Here is an 18,869-nt window from a genome sequence, read left to right as displayed (position 1 = left end):
GCCCAGCTAATTTTTGTATATTTAGTAAAGATGGGTTTCACCATGTTGGCTAGGATGGTCTCAATCTCTTGACTTTGTGATCTGCCCACCTTGGCCTCCCAAAGTGCTGGGATTACAGGCGTGAGCCACTGGGCCCAGTCGACTAATAGAGTATTTCTTTTTTTTTTTTTTTCAAACTGTATCCAGCTTTATTAAAGATACTTTCCATAAACAATCATGGTATTTCAGGAAGGACATGGGCAGACAATCGTTAACAGTATACAACAACTTTCAAACTCCCTTCTTCAATGGACTACCAAAAATCAGAAAGCCACTATAAAACCCAATGAAATCTTCATCTGATGCTCTGAACAGGGAAAGTTTAGAGTGAGGGTTGACATTTCACATTTAGCATGTTGTTTTAACAACTTTTCACAAGCCGACCCTGACTTTCAGGAAGTGAAATGAAAATGGCAGAATTTATCTGAAGATCCACAATCTAGAAATGGAACCAATGCTGTTTTGACAGGTGCCATCTCAGTGGCATCACTGGAAAGTCCAGATTGCCTGACACACTGGTAACCAATGACTAGGGGTCAGGTCCCAACAGATGTCTGCGCTTAAGGGAGTTAAGTCTATGCTGAAAGATGGAAAGGGAGAAGAGGACATAAAAACAAATTTGTTTTTCCATACCACAAGGCTTTTGTGCCAAGGTGGCCATGTGTGTCAAAGTAGGGAATCCCTCCTCCTGGGAACCAAGAGGAAGTCTCTCAAAACTAGAAGGGAAAGGTGTTTTCCCCACATCAATCCAGCTTTGGAAACATTCTATTAGTGACATATGCCCCTTCCCCCAAAAACAACAATGAAGTGTTCCGTGTGCTAACAACATAGCTTTAAAAAAAAAAAAAAGTAAAACAAAATTCTGCATTTTTATAAAACTTGATAAAAAATAGTATTTCAAACTGTACAGTCACCAGAAGTACACAGTTATCAAAAATGCACACACTTCACTTGGCATCTCCAGCACCTTCAGCTTTCTGTGCCTGGTCTGTTTTGGCATCTCCGTTTTCTGCAGGGTTATTCCCCTCCTTGCCAGCATCAGCTTTTCCCTTTTTCCCTTTGGGTATCTTCTCTCCCTTTTTGCAGGGGCCTTTTTAGGCTTGGGCTCTGGCTTTGGAGGAGCAGGTTTAGCAGACAACCTCGTGGATCTTCTCTGTGGTTCGTCCTTCACCTTGGCTTTATCTCCTTTAGCATCCCCTTCAGCCTTTCTCTTGGGCATGGTGGCAACGGCGGCGGGACGTAGGTGCTGGACACGGGATGTAGCGCGCGCGGGCTTTGGTCGGTCCGGGGGTCGTTCTCGCCTCTTCTTCTTCACACTGCTTCCTAATAGAGTATTTCTAAAGGACTATTTGGCCTATGCAAATTTGTTAAGAGAATTTTAACCCTAGAAACAGCATAGGAGGAACAGATGAAAACTTAACCAAACCAGTTTTTTGTCTGTCTATTTAGAACGAATATATGTGGCTCTGGATAAGGCTGTGTGGGCACCCTCTGGTCCTGCTAAGTTTAGCTAATTCTGGGAATTTCCAGTCACTTAATAGCTCAGCAGTATAGAAGTCAGATATGCCTCTTAAGTACTTTATGCACCTATATTTTCAGAACGGGGCTAATGGCATATCAGCTTATAATATCTTGAATGAGAATTTAGGAAAATATTAACTCCATCTTGAATACACTTTCGTGCCATGAGGCATAGAAGGGTTTGTTGTCCAAGACTCAGATTAAGCTCTAATAATTTGGACATCAAAGTTGATATGGCTCAATGGCTCACTTGTAGGGTGGAGGTATAGGGAAAGTTATTTTCTGTTGCTTTATACTACTGTTGAAGTATAATTTGCTCGCAATAAAGAACTTTTTCTGACAGGCTGTTTCTCTATTTACAGCTACTTTCCAAGCTGTCCCTATCCCCAGTAGAGTATCTGAGGGAGAATGAGGTCATATTTAAAACACACACACACACACACACACACACACACACACACACACCCCACTGTACAATAAGCAGGTACTACAGGGCCACATTCAGGCACTGCAGGAACACTAGGTTGGGACCTGAGAAGATTCTGTATTTTAAGTGTCTGTTTTTGGATCACATTGAAGAGTTTGGTGTCCGTCAACCTGCTTCTTAAATTCGCAGTAAGAGATATTTTTTCCTTTCTTGAAAAAGTGAAATATTGGGCACTGAACCCAAGTGTGTTATACTCAAAATAATTTGTGGATTTTATAACTCATCTAAATAAAGCTCCTCACAACCTAATTTTGCATTACCTAAGACTAGGACTCACAGATTATCAAAAACTCACTTTTCACAAGAAAGGACACAGTTATTCCTATATTTAGCTAGCTATCACACTCTTAATATTCAAATGTAATCTGAATCACTATTTAACTATTTGAACACTTTTTTTTTTTTTTTTTGAGACGGAGTCTCGCTCTGTCGCCCAGGCTGGAGTGCAGTGGCCAGATCTCAGCTCACTGCAAGCTCCGCCTCCGGGGTTTACGCCATTCTCCTGCCTCAGCCTCCCAAGTAGCTGGGACTACAGGCGCCCGCCACCTCGCCCGGCTAGTTTTTTGTATTTTTTAGTAGAGACGGGGTTTCACTGTGTTAGCCAGGATGGTCTCAATCTCCTGACCTCGTGATCTGCCCGTCTCGGCCTCCCAAAGTGCTGGGATTACAGGCTTGAACCACCGCGCCCGGCTGAACACTCTTACATAATTGCCTTGGTACATAAAATCAGCAACTTTCACAATTATTAACAATTATAGCATTTTACTCTTTCAACAGTATCTATTCAAACTTTGATTGATAGAATTTCAGTGTATAAATCACATTAAGGAGCATTTCAAGTTATATCTAAAATATTTACTATTATTTGAAAGTAATAAGTCCAAAGGTCACACCTTTTTCTCATACTGACATTATTATGTTAATTCTATATGACAGTAACTTAAGCTATTACATGATGGTAGATCACATACAATTCAGGGATGCTAGAAATGTTAAAAGCACACCTTCCAAAGACTCTAGCTAAATGGCAGATTTTGGCAAATTACTAAGGACAAAGGTGAACTTCTGAACATCCCTAAATTGGAAAGCAATTTGGCAGTGCCCACCAAAATTCAAATTGTACTTACCTTTGACATGGCTAGTCCATTTCTAGGAATTTACTGTAGGTGTACAAATTGTTTATTAACAAAATATTAACTATAGTACTGTTTCTTAAGCAAAAGATGGGAATATCCATTAATATGAAGGCTGGTTAAATACCTTGTAATACTATGACAGGCTACATGTTTAGTGGTATTATGGCAGCAATCTCTGGAAAGTGACTCCCTGCGCTCTAATCCTGAGCCCTACCACTTACGAGCCGTGTGACTGTTGGACATTTAATCATCCCGTGCCTAGTTTTCCTCATTTGTTAAATATGGAAAAATAGTACCTATCTCATAGGTTGCTATGAGGTTTCCATGAGTTAATAAAACTAAAGTATTAAGAAAGCATCTGGATCAGGAGTAACCGCTCAATAAATGTTACATGATGATGAGGGTATATTAATACAATTGAATACTAAACTATCATTAAAAAGAAGGAGGCAGCTTTAACTGTATCAATGTAAACAGATCTCCAAGGTAATACTCTTAAGTGAAAAATGTAAGGTCCAGAATAATATGAAGAGGTGCTACCATTTGTGGATGAATATATGGTGGAAGAAAAGAATAAGGATGAGGGGAGAGAAAGCACTCTTGTATGAATATATAAATTTTACCATATTTGTACATGTATTACCCATTCTACTGAATTAAAAATATTGGATGAGTCACTTGTATGAATATATAAATTTTACCATATTTATACATGTATTACCCATTCTACTGAATTAAAAATATTGGATGAGTCAATGAATGTTAAAACAATTAAGGCGAGAAAAACTATTATAAATTACACCTAATTGAGCAAATAATAGCACATATTTATATTATTCTAATATATATATTTTTCTGAGACAGGGTCCGGTTCTGCCACCCAGGGTCTGCAGTGGCACAATCTCAGCTCACTGCAACCTTTGCCTCCCAGGCTTAAGCAATCCTCCCACCTCAGCCTCCCGAGTAGCTGGGACTAGAAGTGTGCGCCACCATGCCTGGCTAATGGTTTTTTTTTTGTACAGACATGGTTTGGCCATGTTGCCCAGGCTGCTCTTCAATTCCTGGGCTCAAGTAATCCGCCTGCATCGCCCTCCCAAAGTGCTGGGATTACAGGTGTGAGCCACTGCATCCAGCTGGCAAATATACATATGGCTCTTATGTGCCAGTTATTATTCCACTCACTTCTCTTATATTATTCACAACATCCAGTGAAGTTAAATACTCTTATTATCTTTAAAGTTGAGAAAAATGCAATGCAAAAAGACACAAGTAACCCCCCCAAAGTAACACAACTAGGAAGCAGAGCCAGGATTTGACTCACATAGTCTGGTGTCCTTCATTTCTTTGCCATGTTAATACTACTCTAAAGTTATTTTTATTTACATATATCCCAACTCTTGTAAAAAAGACTTTGGACAGCTTACATTAAAGCACATATATGCAATTAATAAAACTGGTAATGAAAAGGGGGAAGAAATAGCAACATGAGAAAAAAATACTGCTACTTTAAGCATGCAACAAAACCAACTCTAAAGCATCTGCTGTTTTCTACCGAGGCTTTGAATGACGTATTCTATTGAGATACTTTTAAAAGGACAGAAATCAAGTATTAAACAATTATAAATACTTTCTATTTTGCTTCTTTAAAGAAGTTCTTGCTTAGAGTTTTCTTAAGGCAAGTTAATCTTGTGATCCAGTTTATATGCTAAAACCCAAATAGGGACTTTTCTTATGATTCTGCCATATGATTAAGTCAGGTGACAGATCCCATACTTGTGCAATGTGGTCTACATCTCTAAGGCAGAAAGTGTGTCTAGAGCACTGATTATCCATACCAAAAATAACATGCCAATTTGTAATCCTATTTCGTAATCCCTATCATTTTGTGGTACATTTTTCTTTCTTTTTTTTTTTTTACTTTTGAAACAGGGTGTCACTCTGATGCCCAGGCTGGAGTGCAGTGGAACATTCACAGTTCACTGAAACCTTGAACTCCCGGGCTCAAGTGGTCCTTCCACCTCAGCCTCTTGAGTAGCTGGGACTACAGGCAGGTACGTGCCGCCATGCCCAACTAATTTTTTATTTTTTATTAGTAGAGAGGGGGTCTTGCCATGTTGCCCAGGATGGTCTCCAACTCCTGGGCTCAAGTGATCTACCCATTTCAACCTCCCAAAGTATTGGGATTACAGGCATGAGCCACCATGCCCACCCTGTTTCTCCTAATTACAGAAACATTTCACGTCCACTGTAAAAATAAAAACATATAATGTAAAGTGTAAGGAAGAAAGTAAATCACCTTAGTGCCCATTGTCTCCTATAATCCATTTTATACACAGACATGTACAAACATGTAGTTTTATATAAATATGTTACCATGGATACTCTCTTTCCTTTTTCTGTTTATTTCCTCTTTCCAATGGTGACAACCAGGTAAAAATATACAAAACTCATGGTGTTTTTCAACTGGTTTTATAAAAAATGAGACATCATTACAAATGTTTCTTTGTACTTTGTAATTTTTTTTTTTCTTAAGATACATGATAGACAGCCTGGGCAATAAGGTGAAACCCTGTCTCTACCAAAAATACGAAAAATTAGCCAGGTGTGATAGTGCACACCTGTAGCCCCAGCTACTCTGGAAGCTGAGGAGTGAGGATCACTTAAACCTAGGAGGAGGAAGTTGCAGTAAGCCAAGACAGCACCAGTGCACTCCAATCTGGGTGACAGAGCAAGATCCTATCTCAGAAAAAAAAAAAAAGAAAAGATACATGAAAGAAATCCTTTCAGAATGTACTTGGAAACCCTTTCTAATCACCAGATTTAACTCCTACCATTTAATCACTTCAGGACATTGTTTGTTTTTTTTGTTTTTTGTTTTTGTTTTTGTTTTTTGAAATGGAGTCTCGCTCTGTCGCCCAGGCTGGAGTACAGTGGCCGGATCTCAGCTCACTGCAAGCTCCGCCTCCCGGGTTTACGCCATTCTCCTGCCTCAGCCTCCCGAGTAGCTGGGACTACAGGCGCCCGCCACCTCGCCCGGCTAGTTTTTTTTTTGTTTTCAGTAGAGACGGGGTTTCACCGTGTTCACCAGGATGGTCTCGATCTCCTGACCTCGTGATCCGCCCGCCTCGGCCTCCCAAAGTGCTGGGATTACAGGCTTGAGCCACCGCGCCCCGCCAGGACATTCTATAAAATGTCTAGGCCATAATTTATATAACAATACCTCTATTAACAGGCATTCCCTTTGTTTCCAAGTGTTTTGCCACTACTAACGTTGAAACATTGAAACAGTGTTGCAACTAACACTCATGTAAACTCTTACTGGGGCTTTTATTTCTAAGGAAAAGATTACATGGAGTTAGACTGATGGGTGGAAAATACATGTATTCTCAGTATTAACACATGCTGCCTGATTGTTTACTGGAAAAAACTCTAGCACTTCACATCTCCATTAGCATTTTATGAGATAATCCTTCTCCACATATCCCTGCTAATAGTAGGTTTACCACTTAATTTTTGCTTGTCAGAGAATATTTCATTGTTAGTATATTGATTACTAGTAAGGTTACACATCCTTTTATGTTTGTTGAATGTTTGGATTTCTCTTCTGTGAACTTCTGGTGACATGTTTTATCTGTATTTTTACTGGGTGAACTTTTTCTTTTTTTTTTTTTTTTTTTTTTTAGTAGAGACGGGGTTTCACCGTGTTAGCCAGGATGGTCTCGATCTCCTGACCTCGTGATCCGCCCGTCTCGGCCTCCCAAAGTGCTGGGATTACAGGTTTGAGCCACCGCGCCCGGCCGAACTTTTTCTTAATTGGTAAGAGTTCTTACAATGGTTAACTCATCTGTTACATACATTTCAAGTCTGTTTTTCCCCCTGATTTTGTCTTTGGTCCTTTATTTTTGCCACTAAAGAATCCTTCGTTTCTATGCAGTCTCACATATCTATCTGCACTTTTATGACTTTTAGGTTTCCTATCTTGGTTTAAAAAACTACATCTAGATTGTATGTATAAAGAAAATTTAGGAGATTAATATCTTAAATATTTTATTGTTTACATTTAAGCCTCTAATCCATCTGAAATCAGTTTTTGCATATGTTGCAATGTATTGGATCAATTATATTTTCTTCTAGATGAGCAAGTTGTATCAGTTACATTTATGATATATATGTGCTTTTTTCACCATTGGATTGAATTATCCCTTTCAAATGTGGTTATACACTGAGATTTACTCTGCTTTTCAAAATTCTGCTGCACTTATATACTTAAGATTAAAAATATATCCACACACCTATAAAATTAAATAACTTACTCAGCTATCTGGATAAGACAAAACATTTTCACTTAAGATATCCTAGTAGTTAAGATGAAAGAATTATTTAGGTGCCTTAATTTTCCACATCAAATTAAGAAATATTTCTCAATATCTATTGATATTATGAATTCAAACATACAGAAGGTATACTAATAAATTTTAATTTTTTCTTTAATGCATCAATCTAGAGATAGTAACTTATTTTGATGCATTTCCTTACAACTTTTTCCATATGTATATACTATTATTATTACACATATGCCCTTTTTTCAATTTTATAGGTATTTTCCAATTCAATTAGTCTTCTCTATTTTACCTTTAAATAAACATTAAAAAAATTAAACTACGAACTAAAAACTTACAAAGTCTGGGTGCTTTTCATTGCTCAAGCACATCTGAAACTCTTCAATATCATATCATATACCACTTATTTTCCGTGAAATAAGTTTAATTATTTTTCACAAAAGAAACAAAATGTGACATATTGCAGATAAAAATTTTTTCTAAAGGCTTATCACCAAGAGAACAGTTTCAATAGATAGCATTAAGATCCAAAACTGGAATTTTTATTGTAAGTTAGTCATAATAATAATACGAAAAATAATAGTGATTTTTAAAACCTTGATATAAGAAAGTGTTTCCTTCTAAAATTTAAATCTGAAAATACTTATGATACACTATTAATTTTTAAAAACTGCTAATCACAGTTGTAAATTTATTAACTAGAGCTAACTACAAAGAAATATACAGAAAGGAGTTTCAAATGTAAATAAATCATATAATTCTAAAGATCAGTTCAATAGTTTCAGGTAAAAATAAATATGTTACTATGAAGGTACATATCCACTTCAGCTGTCTTTATATATACATACACACACATTATGAACTTTATACACAAATATTTACTTTATATATAGTATATACATAATATGTATATACTAAATATAAATGAATACACTTATAAAAATCAAAGTCGCTTTAATTTCCCCATAGGGGAAAAAGAGAATAGCAAAACTTTAATATTCTCTTCAGAAATTGTATGGAAAACATTTTTATTGCTCACAATTTATTTATTTACAATAAACTTATTTAGCATAAAGAATAAATTCATTCATAAATCAATAAATACACTTGTTATAACAGACAACATTAAAGAAAAGTCAAGAAACTCCTAATAAAATCTTTCCTTAGGACAAATGAATAATTTTTTTTTTCAGGATTAAAGTGATTCATAAACTCATGATAGCTATACTTAAATTATTGTTTAATTTACTGACATTTTCCATTGCAAAACTACTAATCCTTGTGAATCATGAATTTAAGAAGGGAAGAATTTTACTCTAGTTTACGTCTCCACTATGTTCCCTACATTTCTTTGTCTATTTCATATAAGGATAAAAATAAGATATAAAAACACTTGATTTTTTTGAAAACACAAAATTTTTAAGCTTATAAGCATTAACTCAAAAGTCCCTGCTCTACAATCTGTACAATTTTAACATACTTCTATAATCCATTGCAGGAATAAAAACTTCAAAATTGAAAAACTGCCTCCTTAAATTGATTCCATATATTAATGATTACAAGCTTTGGAAAATCTTTACACAGAAAATATTAAGACACTGTAGTTGCCCAAATAATTGACTTTATCTTGATATTTTTCAGATACAATTAATAAATCTGTTTTAGAATCTTTGCTACAAGTACATTTTTCTTGTTCCCCCATTTTTTGGGTAATAGCTTCTTTTCAAATTCTACTCCCTTCTTCATGCCCCAAACCTGCTGCTCACAGGGACATCAGTCAATTCTGTGGGCTGTTTTAAGTCTTCTTTAGAAATTAAGTATTTAAAATCAAAGTAGTTATCAGTCAAATTAATTAAAATTTTTTTTTTTTTACAAAATATGTTCTAGGCATTATACACTCATGAGCTAACTTAATAGCACCTATGGTATAGATTTAAACATGAGAAAACTTAACCTTACTTAAGTACACTGTCCAAAGTCACATAGTTATTAAGTGGTAAGGCCAGAACTTCAACTAGGTCTCTATCACTGGGAAATCAATTCATGTAAAGTCTGAGCTACACTGCTTTACCATTTTACACACCACTTAGTTTTTTTTCTTAAGATGGAGTCTCACTCTGTCGCCCAGGCTGGAGTGCAGTGGCGTGATTTTGGCTCACTGCAACCTCCACCTCTCGGGTTCAAGCGATTCTCCTGCCTCAGCCTCCCAAGTAGCTGGCACTACAGGTGCGTGCCACCATGCCTGGCTAATTTTTTCTATTTTTTTAGTAGAAACAGGGTTTCACCATATTAGCCAGGACGGTCTCGATCTCCTGACCTTGTGATCTGCCCACCTTGGCCTCCCGAAGTGCAGGGATTACAGACATCACTTAGTTTTTAAGATATTTTCACATAGATTACACAGGGACTATGTCATAGGAAGGTTCCTAAGTATCAAACCTGAACCCCTCCCCAGCATTACTTAAAAGGACATATAACTAAAGTGGCAGAGCTGAATGAAGATCCTCTGACTTTTAGTCTAGTGCTAGTCCACTTAGAGATCATGCAGAGCCACTTTTTCATTTAGTACAATTCATTCCTCTTCCCTTCTCCCCCACATTTTGATAAGAACCATATTTACTAGTAAACCAACATGCTGTGAAAGTAAGTTGGTCTTAGCCTTAATAAAGTCATCTGAGGTTTTTATCTATTGCATTGACCATAAATTTGGAAGGTTATTACCAGTTTATATTTAAAAGCTAACATTTAGTGCACAACTTTAGGAAGAGTTATGATCTGCAAAAATTAAAGTGGTTTAATTTCCTTGTCTAATTGTCCAACATTCATTCAATAAACAATTTACTGAGTACCTATCAGGTACTTCAGTATTCTGGTGCTGAAGACACAATAGTACTATAGTTCACAGTCCTGGAAGCTTTATGATTTGCTGAGGAACAGCTCAGGAAACAGCAATTAAATACAATGCTAGAAGTACAAGTAGAAGAGTAGAAAAGATGATGATGATGATGATGATGATGATGATGATGATGATTAGAAGTCTATAGGACTGAGTGGCTACCTCTGCCCATGGGGGAAGAAAGCATTCTTAGTGGTGGCAAAAATCTATAAAGGCACTGAAAACAAGAAAGACCTCAGGAAAAGAAAACCAGAAGTGCCAAGGGCCCTAAAACAAAACTAAACCCTTATGTTTTACGTAATGGTGGACTATAGCACAATTCCCTAATAAATGTTAAGATTTCTACATGTAACACTCGAAAACTGATAAGGCTAGTCTCAGAAATGTTTTCCAGGCTTCCAATCCTGTGTATGTGTGTGTGTGTGTGTGATCTGTGTATAATGTCAAAGTTTTTTTTCACATTTAACCTTACCAGCAATGTAGTCACCAATTCCCACTACTAATCTATATTTCATCAGTGGTCTAAGTTATTGCTTTCACAAGTTCTCTAAAACTGGGGGAACTGTGAAGTAAAACTGCAGACTCATCCAACCACTTTCATACTGACATTTTCCCCTCTAGTAGTCAATGCTTCTAGCTGGTTTTCCCTTTCCCATTTTGGTCTCAGCCAGACAGGACCAGTTAGGACTTCCAGACCACATGAAACCTTACTACGGAGAAAATTAATAGATAAAACTACATATATATATCTACAGCAGGCATGGTGACATAAATGTATCAATATATTAGTCTATTGTCCAGTATGCGTCATAAGTATGAAATGTTAAAATGGTAAATTCACAAGAGATAATAGTAATCTTCATTACTTGGGGAAAGCAACATCTTCGAGGTTTTTTCTATTAAGGAGCATCAAAATAAGGCAGGTTATGTATTTTGAACTTACCATAAAAATACTTTGTTAAATTGCTACTATTGTAGAATTTTAACTTTTGTTCTCCTTAACAAAATAAGACCAGTTTATTGTACAGAATTTGGAAGACACAGAAAAACAAAAATAAATCAGTCACATCCACCACTCAAAGATGATTCCATCTTCCTCATTTTTCAGCAGTCTTTACCTTAGTTAGAAAACTACAAGATTTAACTGAGCATATAATTTTTCATATTAAGGTGTAATTTAAATTGTAAAAATCAAATTTGTAACATTTGTAAGACCTCCAATTGAAAAGCAGCATGGAATTTTCTGAGTTTGCAGTATAAATAAAAAAGTTTAACCACAAACTGAAAAACATTCTTCCCTAAAGCACATTGTTTGGGGTCAAAACATTGCTAATACATTACAGGAACGGGAGTACTTGGGTTGGACAACACCTGTATTTTCAATTGGACAACAATTTCTGTATTTTCACAAAATACTATTCATCAAAATCTGAAGAGGGCACCGGGAGTTTTACAAATGGGGAAAGCTAAAGAGCGATACAAATGCGACTTAACCTAAATTTACCACAAAGCCGGTCAAGGAATAGATTGGGAGTGTCAATTAAGTTATATTTTACGGAAAAAATAACAAAAAGGGAAGGATTGAAGGCAGAAAACATGTGCAGACAGCAACATCTCGACTTGATTCTACCTTTCAGCATATGGCCAAATAAATTTGGTTTAACAGTATTTCCAACCCAATCAGTTTCTTATTTCGGTTTCAGGGAACCCTACTTACTTTTCCCTAAACCAGCCTGGGCCTCCTGCACACCACAACACCACAACACCATCTTTCAACGCCTCCTCATTCAATCGAGACTGTCGCATTACTAACACCTCCCGTTTTGAAGACAGTATTCCTTCAACTGTCCTCTCCTTCAGAGAAGAAAAAGTAAAAGCCCTTCTTTAACCCTTCCAGTCCCATCCGAAGCACGTGAACATCTACGGAACCTTCCCTGCAGGTATGTCAGATAAAACCCTTAGAATTACTGAGAAAGCACCTTCGGAGGGAAGCTTCTCAGTGACTCTGCAGTGAGGGCCGTATCAGTGACAGTCCCTCCCAAGCCTGTCTCACCGGAGACGCCTCTGCCTCCAGGGTTTTTGCTACCTCCCCGCTCCTCAGCTCTGAGCTGAGGGCAAGGATAATGAGGACCTTGGCCAAAGAATCGGCTTTAAGGAATGGGACCTAACGTCTACTGCAGACCCTGTGAAATGGCTGAAACGATCTGCTACCCGAAGCCCCAAAGGCTCTGAGTTGGGAACCATAATGGCCGCACTCACTTCCAACCCTGGGAAAGGTGGACATCTCAAACCCCAAGGAGCAGGAATGACCACACTTGGGGGAGCGGGGGTTAAGGAGAAATGAGCTCCTCGCCGGTGCAGGGTGACGGCGGGGAGGAAGCCTCAGGCAGGGAAGTCGCCGTTCACACTCTCCCTTCTCTCTCCTCTGCCTCCTTCCACCCCCTCTATCCCCACCACTCGCCGGTTACCGGTAACCGCTCACCTGCTGGGGCGCGAGGTGCAGAGACCGTACCGACCGAGGACCCAGAGGCTCTGTCACCACGGTGGGGAAGTCCTCAGCTGCACAGGGTTGGGAGGGGCGGACCCAACCAGTCACGTGACGTCGAGCTCCGCCCTGCCTCCCCGAACCCGGCGCGCTACATCTCGGGAGGCTTGTATTTTTACGGATCCCTTGGTATTAATTTTCTTGAATTAAAGAAATAAACGATAACTTTTCACAAGGATTATGTTGTAAAGCACAATGTGGAAAATGTGGACAGCAAGAGTTAGAGCGCATTGCTAAGGAAGTGACGTTCACGCCACGATCGAGAGACAGGAAATGGCGGTGGGGTTCCGTCCCTCTGGAGTTCGCCGGTAAAATTCCAGGCTCCGAGGTTTGGGCCAATCACGTGATGTCAAAACTTGAGGCGTGCTGGAGGGTAGCCAATCTATCCGGCTGATTGTTAACCACGTTTGTTTTAAAACACCCAACTTACTTGAGCTTTACACAGATTTCTTTACATTTGGAAGAACCAACTTTATAAAACTCTACTAGGAGGCAAGAGCGTTTGAAGGTCACTCTGGAGACCACAAACCAGGAAGAACGGGGCCGAGAAAACCAATCTTGCGGATATGGGATAGGAGAGGGAGGGGTGGAAAAATCTGGATTTTACCGCCAGGGCTTACCGAGCCAGCCCCACAAGTAGTGTCGTAAGGGGGTGGGAAGGAGGAGCATGACGCCAGAAGGCACAGTCCGGGAGAAAGATGGAGGTTCCGGAGTGGAGGGGGCAGAGTGCGCGGAGGCGAGCAGTGCGGCTGCGCGCGAGGCGGCTGACGCGCCGGCGCGCGAGGGGCGGGGTGAAAGGTCACAGCGCGGCAGCGGGTCTGGCTGGCGGCAGCGGCGGGAGGGAGCTGAGAGACCCGAGTGCACGTGTGGAGTAGCGGCGGCACCAGCACGGCGGCGGGAGACACTCCCGCCCCCACCAGACTCAAGCCCTCACTCGACTCTCGCGGCCTTCGTTGCTCGCCCAGCTCCCTGCCCAGGCTAGGAGGCCGGCTTGCGGGGTTGAGTGGCCCGAGCTGAGGGCGCGGAGACCTGAGGGCGGCGACTACGACGGCGTTGATATCGGTGGTAACGACGGCCTCAGCAGGCGGGGAAGATGAAAGGGTGAGGAAGGGCAGCCGGGCAGGGCCCGGCCGGCGGGGTAGAAGGGCCCGGGCCCATGGAGAGGGGGAGAGCTGCGAAGGCGTGGAGAGATTCAGGGCGAAGACCGGCGGAGGGAGATTTCTCGCCTTCTCAGTTTCATCGGCTCCCGGAGGGGGCGGAGGCGAGGCTTGGGCTGTTGGCGGGCTGAAGGGCCAGCGGAGGCAAGACCCGGTGGCTTCAGGGTTTCGGTTCGGAGGACGATTGTGGGTTGAGTGGAGAGAAGTGGCTGAGTGGGGCAACATGGAAAGGCTACATGGAAAGGCTATTGTGAGGCGCCCGGGGCCTCCTTCCCGGGAGCCGACCGCTGAGCCCCGCCGGCCCGCCGCTCCAGGTGGAGTGGTTTGGTTGTCTTCCACCTCCAGACTCAACTCTGGAACTGCGGTGTTTGACACCTTTCAGTTTTATTCACGCTTGGGAGCTGTGCAGAACCTTCTGGAGGAAGAAGAAATTGGAATAAAGAGCACGGTGATGAGTATTAAGAGCTAGTGACTCAACTAGATTTGGGTTGGGTCACAGCGAGTGGAGGAGGGGGGAGAGAGCGCGATCACTGTAGACTTGGGGTGCCAACATGTTTAAGGAAGTATAGGGTGGATCAGTAGGTGGAGCTATTGCTTCAGTAGTTCACTATTGCCCCTGAGTGCTGATGCGGTCCTGGGTAGTTTTACCACGCTGCTCCTTTCAGGTGATTGGCAAAGTTAATGTTTGGTCATTCATCGTTTGCCTCTTAGGTAAAATCAGGAATTATTTTGGACCGACTGTTTAAATTTTTATGAAATGTCTCCTTACCATTAATTTGTATAGTTTTAATATATTAATTACATAACATTTTTCCGAAGCATTGCATCAATAAGCCGTTTTGGAACTTGTCTTTACCCTCAAAGAAATGAAGCTTATAAACGTTAAAAAGCTCTCTGCGATGCCTTAGTTTGTTGTTTCTGTAAATCGATTAAGAAATCGTAACTATGTTTTAAGTTAACGAAGTCATTCCAACTATTCAACAGCCCTTTTGAGAATGAAATAAAAGTCACTTTCACCGTAATCTCATACATCCCCAAACAAGGAGCTAAATAATATCTCTCTGTATCGGTGTTTGAGGTTCCTGAAGAGATTCGAAGAAAGTTTAATTTGGTCTTAGGTCTGTAACATGTTTCCTTACTCTAATTTTCCTTTAAATACTGTATATTTATTCTAATGTTGAATTGTATGTTTTGTATTAAGAATCTTTAAAGTTTAAGAACCATGAACTATTCACAATACCTACATTGTTTCACATCAAGTTCTAAAGAGTTCCAGTTGGGGAAATATAATTAACGGGTATAGGAAGTATTTGCCCCACTGGAATCATGATCTGGGAAGTTCGGCTCTTTCAGATGACAATCCAACATATTTGGAGAATGTTGTTTTTCTGCTATACTGCACTTCTTTTACTTCTTCTTTTCTTTTTTTTAATGAGATAGGGTCTCGCTCTATTGCCCAGGCCGGAGTGCAGTGGTGCGACCTTGGTCCACTGCAACCTCTGCCTCCCAAGCTCAAGCAGTCCTCCCTCCTTAGCCTCCCGAGTTGTTGGGACCACAGGCGCGTGCCACCATGCCTGGCTAATTTTTGTATATTTTGTAGAGACGGGGGTCTGACTGTGTTGGCCAGGCTGGTCTCAAACTCCTGCTCAAGTGATCCACCTACCTCTGCTTCCCAAAGTGCTGGGATTACAGGCGTGAGCCACCAAGGGTGGTATATACTGCACTTCTCGAGCATAGCTGCTGACTCTTACTCATTTTTGTACTCATTGTCAGGCACTCAATACTTACTTGTCATGTTCTGTTAAGAAAAACGAGGCTGAAGAGTTCCCAGTGTTGAAATCGCCATGGATTTACAAAGGGGGATGCCAGGAAATTATTCTGTATGTTTTGATCCAAAATCTTCAATCTAGTTCAGACTCTATAGGGTGTGATGTTCTTTCTGATACCTAACGTGGCGATAGAAATGGAGCTGAACAGTCATATTATTCACAATCTACCTTTAATTAGTATATTCATGGAGCAATTATCTCTGTTTAAAATGGATATTTACATGTAACCTGATGAAGGCAGATCCCTAGAAATGGGTAACTGGCCGAATTTAGAGGAAACTTAAAATTATTGAATCTGTACCTTTATGCCAGTAACTATGCCTGTGAAGTTCTTAATACTTCTTATGATTGGGAGCTTAGAATTTTATTCTTTACTGTAAACCTTTAAGGTGATTTCACAGGAATAATCCCTTTAATTTAACAAATGAACTCTCGGGTGCTAAGTCTGTATTTAAGACACTCAGCAAATGAGTTGTGTGAACCTTGTGTTTGGATACCGAACCTACAACAGTATAGGTTTAAAATAAGTTAAGCGCCTTCAGTTCCAAAACTTGTACCACCGTGCACAGTGTGGTCAGTTTTATAGTCCTGACTCTTAATGTGGAATGACCTGTAAAAATGAAACAGTGGTCCTGATTATGTGGTTTTTGTATGAAATTTTATTTGCTAAGTGTTCTGTCGTATATTGAGCTAAGTAAACAGTAAATTGAAATATCTAAAATTGGAAACTGCAGAAGTCCCAACACAAAACCAGTTAAATATTTAAAATTGTACACTGTTGCCTATGTTGCCTATCATATTGAAACTTAAAACGTACTTGGTTTTTCTTCATATTTTTACTGTGAGTATTTTTATTAGTAGTAGCAGTAGGACTTTCCATTGTATTGGCATGTCTTTCCTCCATAGAAGATAAATTTCTGGTTATTAACTACTGAATGTAATTTATATGCACATCTACAAGTTTGAGATATACTAGGAGATGTTACATCCTTTTGAGGTTGGCTGTTTTTGTGAACCAGGGACATTGTAGTTTGAATTTGTGGGTGGCATTTTTATCTCCTCTTTTCTAGGGAAGGCGATTTCAAGCAAGAAGGTATGCCACAGATAACCATGAATGAGGCGGCAATCTAATTAGGCAGTGTAATGGAAAGTATAATAAAACCAAATCATTTAGCCTTCAATTGTAGTAAAGAGATGCAAATTAGTCCTAATAAAAAATGTCTTTAACAAAATATGAATATGTGACTAAGATGGGAAAGTAGGTAGCAGTAATATAAATATGGAACAGTGCAGATTACTATTTGGAATAGTAAAGGGAGGCATTTTACCAAATAAAATAAAATTAAAATGTAGGATTCTGCAGTCAGAAACAAAACTTTAAGAACTCAGAACAGTGGTTACCTCTAACAGCATATGGACGGGAAAGAGGCAGAAGGAATATTTCTAGCATCTCAGCATAGTGAGACCTCATCTCTACAAAAAATAAGTCAGGCAGGAGAATCGCCTGAACCTGAGAAGTGGAGGTTGTAGTGAGCTAAGATCACACCACTGCATTCCTGCCTGGGCAACAGAACAAGACTCTGTCTAAAAAAAATAAAAAATAAAAAAATCAGCCAGGCATGGTGGTGCAAGTCTGTAGTTCCAGCTACTTGGGAGGCTGAGGCAGGAGGATCACTTGAGCCCCGGAGTTCAAGGCTGCAGAGAGCCATGATCTTGTCACGACGTTTCAGCCTGGGAAACAGAGCGAAACCTAGTCTTAAAAAAAAAAAACAGAAAACTTTTTTTAAAGGTTGTATTGCTGTTTTGTTTTTCAGCAAAACCAAAAGCTAGTCAGGCTGATGTAGCATTTGACACCTTTCGTAAACCTACAGTTTATACTCCTTCCTTCTGTAAAACAAATAATTTGTGGTTTGTTGATTGAGATAGTGAATTTTAACAAATACTTTGTAATGTGCCCTTGTTGTGTTGAGATGAATTCATATAAAATATAACCTGCTTACACCATAAGATTTTTTTAAATCAATGTACTGTTCTCTCCAATAAAAGAAAAATAAAAGGGAAGTAAATCATAATAAAGTTTATTTCAGTATTTAATGATATGGCGCAGCTATACCATAGTTGTATAGTTAAAGCATCAGATCAAGTGTTTGCATCTATCTGTAAATAGAATCGTGTAATTTAGCAGTATAACTGCTGCCTATACGGTTGTGTGCATTGTTGACTCATGTTGTGTTGCCATTAGTGGTGTGATTTCTTCCTGAAATTGCATACAACTCTTAGTAAAGCTCTAAACAAAGAATAATCAATACTTTCTGGGTTGGAAAAGATTTTTAAAAGTGACTTAGTCCAAGCACTCATCTTATTGAATCAAGATATATTCCCTGTTTATCATAATTTCAAAGATCCTGACTTCTGTTATGTGAATATTACTGCACATATCAGTAGAGTAAGAACTATTATTGGCCTAAATTATGTATTTCCTGTTACTGTAATTTATGGTCAAATTAATTTTACATTGTTGGGCATTGTCTGTATTGTCAATTAAAATCTCTTTCTAAACCTTATAAAGCTCTGCCCAGACCAAACTAATATCTTTGTTAAATTTTGCTTCGCCACATCCTCCATTTTGGCCTGTGGAAATCTTTTTGACTCCTGATTTTTTCTTCCAGGTACTCCCTATGGCTTTCAGCTGTGTGACATCTGAAGAGATACTCTTTCTCAATTATTCAAATGATTGGCCTTCATTTTTTTTTAAACGAAGCCTGCAGTAACCAGTACAATACCAGTAGTAACCCAGTAGAAACATTCTTCCCGTCGTGAACATGAGAGTTATATTTAAGTCTATTCAATGCCTAACTTAATGGCAAAATGTTATTGTTCTGTCTACTACAGTTGTGACTAGCTACAGTTGGCGACTGA

At 39.3% G+C, this 18,869-nt stretch overlaps 2 protein-coding genes and 1 pseudogene across 4 annotated transcripts in view; 1 reads left to right on the top strand and 2 right to left on the bottom strand.

The window, feature by feature from the left end:
• The window catches only part of ATP6V1A (ATPase H+ transporting V1 subunit A), a 64,216-nt gene extending 51,213 nt beyond the window's left edge, over positions 1 to 13,003 (bottom strand). Inside the window, exon 1 of the mRNA XM_010361017.2 lies at positions 12,902 to 13,003. The gene's annotated coding sequence lies outside the window, so the exon portion shown is untranslated. The remainder of the gene's footprint in view (positions 1 to 12,901) is intronic.
• On the bottom strand, positions 669 to 12,957 carry LOC115900444 (annotated as a pseudogene). The gene is made up of 2 exons (XR_004060129.1): positions 12,902 to 12,957; positions 669 to 1,423 (listed from the first exon to the last, which is right to left on the bottom strand). The product of XR_004060129.1 is annotated as a non-histone chromosomal protein HMG-17 pseudogene (transcript).
• A 703-nt stretch (positions 13,004 to 13,706) lies between the features above and the next one.
• Positions 13,707 to 18,869, top strand: part of NAA50 (N(alpha)-acetyltransferase 50, NatE catalytic subunit) — a 29,495-nt gene continuing 24,332 nt past the window's right edge. The window contains exon 1 of one of the 2 annotated variants that reach the window (XM_010361020.1): positions 13,707 to 14,065. In XM_010361020.1, coding sequence (XP_010359322.1) covers positions 14,058 to 14,065 — 8 coding nt within the window. In that variant the 5' untranslated portion in view covers positions 13,707 to 14,057. The remainder of the gene's footprint in view (positions 14,066 to 18,869) is intronic. The other variant, XM_010361018.2, reaches the window with a different exon arrangement.

This window comes from Rhinopithecus roxellana, chromosome 1, assembly GCF_007565055.1.
Source record: "Rhinopithecus roxellana isolate Shanxi Qingling chromosome 1, ASM756505v1, whole genome shotgun sequence".
In the NCBI taxonomy this organism is placed as follows: domain Eukaryota; kingdom Metazoa; phylum Chordata; class Mammalia; order Primates; family Cercopithecidae; genus Rhinopithecus; species Rhinopithecus roxellana.
This window is presented reverse-complemented; position numbering and strand designations above follow the sequence as displayed.